At 38.9% G+C, this 9,279-nt stretch overlaps 1 protein-coding gene across 4 annotated transcripts in view; it reads right to left on the bottom strand.

The window, feature by feature from the left end:
• Positions 1-676: 676 nt before the first annotated feature.
• USP9X (ubiquitin specific peptidase 9 X-linked) overlaps positions 677-9,279 on the bottom strand; it is a 205,070-nt gene continuing 196,467 nt past the window's right edge. For all 4 annotated transcript variants that reach the window (XM_048864529.2, XM_048864519.2, XM_048864537.2 and 1 more), the window contains 4 exons: positions 5,238-5,394; positions 4,608-4,820; positions 3,971-4,066; positions 677-2,444 (listed from right to left, as the gene is read on the bottom strand). In XM_048864529.2, coding sequence (XP_048720486.1) covers positions 2,310-2,444; positions 3,971-4,066; positions 4,608-4,820; positions 5,238-5,394 — 601 coding nt within the window. In that variant the 3' untranslated portion in view covers positions 677-2,309. The remainder of the gene's footprint in view (positions 2,445-3,970; positions 4,067-4,607; positions 4,821-5,237; positions 5,395-9,279) is intronic.

Genomic DNA, 9,279 nt, shown 5'->3' with positions numbered 1-9,279 from the left:
AAAATAACTGCTACCAGTCATGATTCCCCAATTCAGGGGAGAGGGGAAAAATCACAACCTTCAAAAAATCTCACAGGTTTTTACATGTCTCTACAATCATTGCACTGTTAAAATTAATCACATTTGGCAAGGCTGAACTAGCACATTACATGTTCTTACCTAAATAGAAAAAAATGCACAATCGCCTCTGAGACAGTGTGTTTAACAATAATTACTGGTCCAAATAAATATGAACTATTTCAGCTCTAATATGAAGGCTACTATTTTGAGTTATAACTTCCAGTAAGTATCACCAAACACATGTGGGAAAACTTCTCCCAAATTTAACAAGTTTAGGTAAAATGGTATTATTAAAAAACCATGAAAAACTGAAGTAAGTGGTTGAGCACTAAAGAACACATGGAAGCACAAAAGTGATCACTGCTACATAGAATATTAAAAAAAAAAAATCAAATGAATTCATCTCTGTAGCCCTCCCTTATATTACACTAAATGCATAAGAATGCACTTATGATTTTTTTTTTGTTCATTTCAACACAGACCTTCTGTTTGATTAAGCAGCTTTGTTTCTATTAACTTAATTGTAAAAAACACCATCAAGCTTGTGCTCATTAAATATATATATATGTATATATAAAAACATACAAAAAGTACAAGATAAATCACATTAAGAAACTTTTACAGGGTAATTGTCCTAATTTTTTATTCTTAGTCAAGGGCCCAATTTTTCTGTGCACAAAAATCTCAATGTGACTGTAGTTCCAGAATTCAGCATAGTGCCATTGCACAGAATTAAACTTTCTGTGCAGTCAAAAAATAAAACAAAAAAAACCAACACACACCACAGGACAAAATATTCTTCTTAAATCAAATTCTATTTGTGAATTCAGCAAAATAATTTCTATAAAATAAAACAGCAAAATATTTAAATAGTATAGGGTGGGCTGTATCTGTTTTGCAGGGGTATTTGGTTTTTAGACAGATTGCAAAAAATTACACACATTCAAGTTACCAATTTTCATTTAAATACAGTATTTACTGATGCGTTTCTTGAAGTCTTTAAACAAATGTTTATTCCAGACTAGAGATACCTTAGAATTGTATGTGACTAACCAGTAGTTTCTTTTATAATTAAACCCTGCGTCTAAAGTCAAGATTTCTCGTATAATGGTTAAAGAGCTAAGACAATTCTTGCTTTCAAGTAGAACTGTGAATGAGCAGAAAACCAGCAAGTTAACTTGGTGCAGTAGCACACACAAGTACTGTGTGATTTCGTTGACTTCCACTTCACTGGGATGCAGTAGAAGGAAAGTGTTAGTAGTTTATCTAATAAGCTCTACCAAAGAAACAAAACAAGCACACCAAATACAGTCTATTATGCTCCAGGCATCCTGGCATAGCAAAATTTTTGCATATTTGTTTTAAATCTTTTAAATTCCTATTACTGAAAACTAAGTGTTTTTATCCCACCCAGAGACAGAACTGTCCAACATTAGATGTGAGGAACATATGTGCAACTGAAAACCACTTGTTTGTCACATTTTCCCTCCCTCCCCCATTTTGTAGTCTAGGTGTAAGAAAAAGCTCTGAGCAATACAGTTGTCACTTTGGGACAACTACTGTCATGGTTGGGTTTTTTGCCCCGATTGGCTACACTAACCTGGTGTGAAGCCATGCTAAATGTTACAGCATAACTACAGCTTCAAAGTGATTAACCTAATACCAGAATGAAAAAGGCAATGAAAAAAGATCTAGAAACAATGTTACATCACCAATTTTCCACATCAACCAAATAATTAAAAGGTTACCAGCCATTACGTTGCTCATAGTAAAATCGACTCCAGTGGCAAAGAATTAACATGAAACTATTTTTGTGGTTGACATGGATAGGCTTTTTCATAAAGGAGTTGATCCAACTGCCATTAGGCAGGCAACACTGGTTGCAGAGCGCAGCGGATATATCAAGAAGTTACTTTTTGTTTTTGTAGATCTGTGAGTCTCATCAAGACAAAAAAAATGTTTCTTGCTTAAGAATTAACAGTCAAACATTAATATACTATATACACCTTTGCCATTTACACATTAGCATCAGGCCATTTATTACAAAACACTATACACTTTCCACTGCAGGCAGGTTATATATTGACAGCAATTTTCTGCAGATAAGACAGTGAATAGACTCTCCACTCCATGTTGATTAGGAATAGTTTTTCTAGTTTTAAATATTAGCCAGACACAGAGAAAGGTTGGACTGTAAGGCCTGGGTGCACAGTCTTGATGGAGCAAGTTAATTGATTATGTGCATTTAACTAATCTTTCGTCTGAGGCGGGGAAACTTCTTCACTGCCTTCATAATTTTCTTGTGCTCGTTGGCCAGTTCGTTGAGGGTTGTTCATATGATGTGCTGCTGGACCTGTATATGGCTGTCCATGCACATGGTTATTCTGCAAAATAGAATAAAACATTTTAAAGAGACCTTATGCTTGGGAAATTTTTTCTAAGCAATTATATTGATTCCCCCCTCCTTTGAACATACCCCAAAGCATAGTGAACTGGTTAATTAGTAATACATATTTCAGGATGTTTATTAATTACTGTGAAGTCTCCTGCTTTATCTTTTAAATGAATTTATGCTGAAGATTCTGAATTGGAATTGCGAAGATTAAGCTAGTGAAAAATTAGTAATTACAGATTTTAAATTGCAATTACATGCAAAACAAAGCAGGAAAAAGAGGATGAATGGAATGCTGCCTATGTGATATGTACAGTTTAGATTAAAATGTAGATATAGTTCTACCAGAAGATAAAACGGTATGGGAGAAAAATTTAAACACACACAATAAAAGAAATTAGTTATAAATTGTGCAAACATACATTAAGTTTTGCTCGCTAAAAAATAATTGCAACAGAAGTCAATAAAAGCTGAACAGTTATTTTCCCCAGATGCTAACAAGTACAATTTTTCAAAACTAACTAGTACAATTTTTAATTAAAAAGACACCTATACAACTGTCAAATGTAAAACGTTGTCTGCCTATGATACTTCAGGGAACTGCAAGATTTGACCAAGCATAAATCTATTGCAATACTAAGAAAAAAGGGTTGTTTTTGTTACAGGGTGAGAAATGCCAGCAGTTGTGAGAAAGTGAACACATCACACAAGTAAAGAATTAATCAGTGAGTTTGTGATAAACTGCAACTTAACTCCAAGGGGACGGAGGAGTCTATATCACTTGCCAACTGCTCTGCTGAGAACATCAGTAAGGAAAGCAAGATGAAGGGGGAATGGGTTTGGGCAGGGCAGGAAATGAAATTAGCAGATTCAGAATATATAAGTGATTTGAGAAAAGTAGGAAAATAAAAACTACAGTTAATTCAGGGACCTACTAATTTAGGTATTACCAGCTCAATAATTCGAGTATGGTTTCTTTCAAATCTAGCTTTCTATTTAAATAGATGCTAACAAAATAAGTCACTTAACCCTGAAACAGATTTAAATTTGATATGCACTTTAAACTTGGATATCAGGTTCACAGAACAAATTATATATGGGACAAAATCATTTTTAAGTACTTACTGAAGTCTAAAACAATTTACTAATGTAAGGCTGGATTCTATCATTTAAGTCAATGGTGCAATTCGCAGAGTAAGGTGCTAAACATGGAAGAAGCACTGCTGAACGAAACCAGTATGCATTCGCTAGGGGATGGCAGTCAGCATATATGCTTTTAGTATGAATGATAAATAACTTTATGGTAAAATTTTGGGTTTTATGTGAAATTCTGATGGAGAAATTGCTTCTAGTAAATGGTGCTCAATGTTCATCCTTATGATCACTCTATAAGTGTGAGATTTGAACTATAATGTGTTTCTAGTTAAATATTTACTACAGTGAGAGTTAGCATGAAAGCTAAAACAAAAAGTTAGACTTTAGATCCTTCAACGGAAAGTGAAACTCTGCACTGTTTACCTGTTGATACTGGGAACCGGGTGAATGAGGATACAATGGCGCATCTTCTGGTGGGGAGGATTCATGTTCATCTGGGGCATCTGGGTCATCTGGTTCCTAAAATTAACATACAGTAAAATATTATTTTCAAGTCAAATCCAATCCCATCCTTAAACTGTAATCTCACTGTTCTTGGGAGACCAAGACACTCCTCCTCTCCCTCCCCCCAACATTTTAAAAAAGTAACATTAAGTGACAGCTTGCTCAATATCAGAGAAAAGACTTACTTCTGATATAAGTTATCAGATATCACCTTATCTCTTCCTAGAATTGAATTTCACCATTTTAGTTCAATTAGGGGTATTCCAACTTTGGAATCAGTTAATGCCAGTACAAACAGTAAACAACATGAGAGAAGATTACTACAAACCATCAGCACTATACAACTGGCAGTCAGTGGAAACTACTGTTAATTTTAGGCAGTTTCAGACTAGCAAATGAAGTTACAGAACTTCTTACTTCTAAAACGAGCAGAAACCGGGAACAATCTGCTGCCCAACTCACTGTTGCTACTACTGGATAAAGTACAAAGGATTTTGAGCATTTAAAGCAGTAATTTTATTTAACTTCCCATTTGCTGTGAAGTCTAATTTTTTACCTCCTCTGGGCAGAGTTCACAAGCTTTTGCAAGGGTCATTCTAGCACTGTGTGATCTTTCCAAGAAGTAACCATTTGAGGTTTCATTACTCTGCACGGGGGGAGACCAATTATTATACGTGTATTGTGGATTTCCAGTATATGGCCTACGCTCAAGCTCATCTCCAAGCCATTCTACTGCCCAGGTCCATTTTCTCTTCAAATCTCCATTGCTCTGCAGAGATAGAAAAGTGACAGTTCAGAATCCCATTTTTATTCTTCAAACACCAATACTTCTCTATTGCCACAACATCCACGCATTGGAAAACAGGTTACTGTCTTCACACCAGCCCACTGTTTAAGCAAAAGTTCTTTTTACTGAGTACATACATTTTTCCCCCGAAGGGTGATTTGACAGGAAGCATTGGTGGGTTTGGAGCAGCTGCCACACAATCATTAATACAATCTGTATATTACTGTCAAGTTTAGCTGAATCCCTCCCTCCCACTTCCTTCTCCTGATCTTTTGACAAAGAAATATCCAAATGAGTTTTACTTAGAAGAAGAGGGCAATTTACTCTGTTGTAATTTGCTTAACTTACTTTTTGTCTAGAATTCTAAAACAACAATTAAGTCAGAATGGAAGGTATCACCTGTAAGATTTGGTAGGCTACAGGACAGTTGCTGAAAAGAGCTACCATGCACTTGATACACTGGTAAGCTCTTTTCTGATAATGGTTCTTAGAACGCTGAATGGTGTCAAATAGCCCATCCCTGTCATCTGGGATTCCTTTAAGTGCATTGTGAATCCTGGAGGGGGAAGGAAAAAGGAAAAAAAAAAATTTTAGTCCTCAAATTTGTTACACATTATAAAACAGTAACTGGAATGACACTTCAATTACACTGTAATTATAAAAGTTAATATTCTGATTACAGGATTTTGTACTAGGTGTGTTCATCAAAAAGTATAACAGTAATTACAATGCAATGTATTAATTATGACTCAAAGGGTTAAGTAACAATTCAGTTATATGCTTGACCTCCTGGATATATGAAATCAGAGTAATCACAGATACCAAAAAAGCATAACGACAATTATAGCTATAGCAATAAAGTGTCACCCATTAATCATTAGTTCTCAATCAACAGAATTAAAACAAATCCTTTCCATAAATATCTACCACCCATTGTAATGTTAGAATATAGTTGCATCTCAGAAAGAACGGTTGCTTACCTTACAGTAAATGTTGCCTGAAATGTCATCAGTGTGGATCCCACTATAGATGCACATGCGCCTCATGCATGTGAGATAGTAGTCTTTTGCTGGGACCGTGCATGCACCCCGTGCTTCTTCACATTCCTTTACGAGGGTATAAAGGGCGGAGCGTCCGCAACTGCCCCTCAGTTCCCTCATCAATTCAGAATCCCATATGCTGAGGGCTCCGAAAAAGTTGTTATGGAGGAAGGGTTGTGGGATCCACACTGACAACATCTTGAAGGTTTAGTTCTGTCCACACAGTGGATGAATGAACTTGAAATTCCACAGTATGCAGTTTTAATCCTGGTACAGAATGGGTTTTTGGAAAACAAATTAACTTGATTTGAATGGAATTCTGAGACCACTTTAAGGATGACCATATGATGAGGTATCAGTACGACCATGTCTCCGTGAAATGTCATGTAGACAGATTCAGCCACAAAGACCTGGAGCTCACAGATTCTCCTAGCCAAGGTGATGGGAACCAGAAAGACCATCTTTAAAGTAAGATAATACAGGGTGCATCCCAAGAGTAGCTCAAAAGGGAAGCACAGTAAGATTTAGGAAGAGGATATCACGGTCACACAAAAGAGTTAGTTCTTTACCTGGGTTAAAAATATAAAGAGGTCTTTGTGGATCTTCAATACAGTTGGTTGTGAGACGATCAAAGACAAGTGTACAGGTGAATGACAAGCTGAAATTGCTGCCAGGTGAACCACAATAGAGCTAAATGAAAGGCCAGAATGTTTTAAATGCAGTATGTGGTAAGATCTTTGGTACCTATGTTTCTACTGAGACTGGGTTGTGCTGGGCCACCCATATGGAGAACCGCTTCTATTTTGTGGAATTGGTCCTTCTTGTATGTTGCTTACAACTATGTATAAGGATTTCGTGCATCTGAAAGGAGCAGAGTCTGTCAATGGTTCTCAATCAGCCAACGTCCAGGCTGTCAGATGTGGTCACTTTGGGGCTAAATGCAGAATATAATCATTGTTCTGAGATATGTCTGGCAGAGATATGGGAGACTTGAGTGGACATCTGTAGCAGGTTTCTCACACAAAACTGCCTTAGCCAGTAAGATGCCATGAGGGTAACTGTGGCCTTGACCTGTCTGATCTTACATATTACTCTGGGAAAATTGGGGAAAAGGCATAAGTGAGGCTTCAGTTCCACAGACTTCCCAAGAGCAAAAAGTTGGACATTTGGTGTTTTCCCTGGTGGTGAAGAGGTCTTTTGTGGGGCTCTCCCACTTCGAGATATCTGCTGGATGATGGAGCTCTGCAGTGAGCACTCATAACTGGCGAGTGATTGTCTGCTTAAGAAGTCCTCTAGGCTGTTGCTGACTTCTGGGAGATGAAGAGCCACTGGGGTTATCCTGTGTTCCTGACAACATTCATAACACGATCACTCCCTGGAATGGGGGTAATAAGCACACACTGGTGTGTTTATGTAGACCACTGAAGATGTGTTGTCTTTTATGCAGAATTTCATATCACCCTAGGACCAGGACCCTTGCATCTCAGGTGGTCCAGGTGACCACACCAACCTGTCTCTGACACATTTGTGATTAGTGTCACTGTTGGAGGGAAAACAGAAAAGGGTATTCCAAATGTTTTTGGGGTCTAGCTACCAATTCCTCTCTGAGATGACTCGAGGTAGAATATCTGATGACTTACTGGGAAATAGACTGACCCCTGAGTTTTAAGGGTCGCAGGAGAAGTCTAGCAAGTGGTGAGAAATAATTGCCATACTGACATTTGACTTAATAGCCTGAGACAGGCCTGCACTGTCATCATGGCCAGATTTGATTTTATTCCATTCAGCAGTCATTGCAAAGAGAGGAACTTGTCCTTGGAGTGACGTGAGGAGGCTACCACAGTTCCTATGATTGCTCTTTTGTGATAGAGTAAGGAATAATTTCAGTTCACCAAGAGGGCTAGCTGGGTGAAAAGGGAGAAGGCAATTTTCAGACCCAATGCTCTTCTGCTGGAATCCACCTTCGTTCAGCCAATCATTCCAGATAAGGGTAGATATGGATATCCCTTCTCCTCATATAGGATGCCACAACAGCAGACGATTTGTGAATATTGTGTGTGCTATGGAGAGTCCAAACAGCAATACTTTGTACTGATAATGAATGGACTCCACTGTGAGGCTTAAGCCTGGTCTACACAGAGAAGAATATCGATCTAAAATATGCAACTTCAGATATGAGAATAGCATAGCTGAAGTCGATGTATCTTAGATCGACTTAGAATTACTAACTTCATGTCCTCATGGCACAGGATCGACGGCCGCCGCTCCCCCGTCGACTCCGCTTCCGCCTCTCGCCATGGAGGAGTTCCGGAGTCGACGGCAGAGCGATCGGGGATCAATTTATCGCGTCTACACTAGATATATAGACATGGCCTTAGGTACTTTCTGTGGGCTCGGTGGATGGCTATGTAGAAGTACACATCCTGTAGGCTGAAAACCATGAATCAGTCTTGAGTCTGAAGGGATGGAATGATGGAGGCAATAGTTACCATTCTGAATCTGAGATGGTGTATATATTTCTTCAGAATTCTAAGACCTAGGATAGGATGAAGACACACTGTCTTTTCTGGAATGAGGATATATCAAGATGCCTCTTCCCCTGTATTCTTGTGAGACTTCTTCTGTGGCTCCTAGATGAATCAACAAGGCTAATTCTGTTTGCAGAAGGCTGAAAATGGTCCCTGAAGAGGGATGGGGAAATGGGTAGGCGGGGGAAAGGACTGGAAATGGATGGGACAGTGGGCAATGATGTCTAGCACCCATCTGTCTACTCTAATTGCAGACCAGGCCTATTGGAAGGAGGTAAAGTTGGCTTGCTGAGGTAATGATTGGCTCTAGACAGGCTTTGGTGTGGCTCTCAACACTTCTGTCAAACCTGCTACCTCAGTGCAGGTACAGTGTGCGTGACAGAAAAGGACAGTGGTTGTCTCTTGGAATACTGGGGCATTTTTCTGAGAGTGTTTTCAGGTTGCCTACTTTGGGAGCAGGTGGATGTTCTCTGTCTCAGTTGTGATCGGGCTTGTGTATATACCTAAACACTGCAGTGTGGCCCGAAAGTCCTTTAGTGAGTGGAACACCACATCACCACCACATAGTAGGAAGGTGATATGGAAGGGGGGGGTTCAGCTGTTGTGACCTGCACTGGATGTGCCATGTTTGTCTTTCTTCCACAGGACAGAAGCGATTTTGTCTGTACAAAGTGCAAGCTGGTCTCCATATTGGAAGAGAAGATTGAAGGTCTGGAGCAACAGATAACGACCCTGCGTTGCATACGAGAAACGGAGGATTTTCTGGACAAAAGTCAGGATATGCTTCTACGGGCACAAAGCTCTAAAGATTTAGAGCGGGTTGCACAGCGGAGCCAAGAGGCCAGTGAAGAAGCTTGGCAACATGTGACCTCC

This window comes from Caretta caretta, chromosome 1, assembly GCF_965140235.1.
Source record: "Caretta caretta isolate rCarCar2 chromosome 1, rCarCar1.hap1, whole genome shotgun sequence".
NCBI lineage: Eukaryota > Metazoa > Chordata > Testudines > Cheloniidae > Caretta > Caretta caretta.
This window is presented reverse-complemented; position numbering and strand designations above follow the sequence as displayed.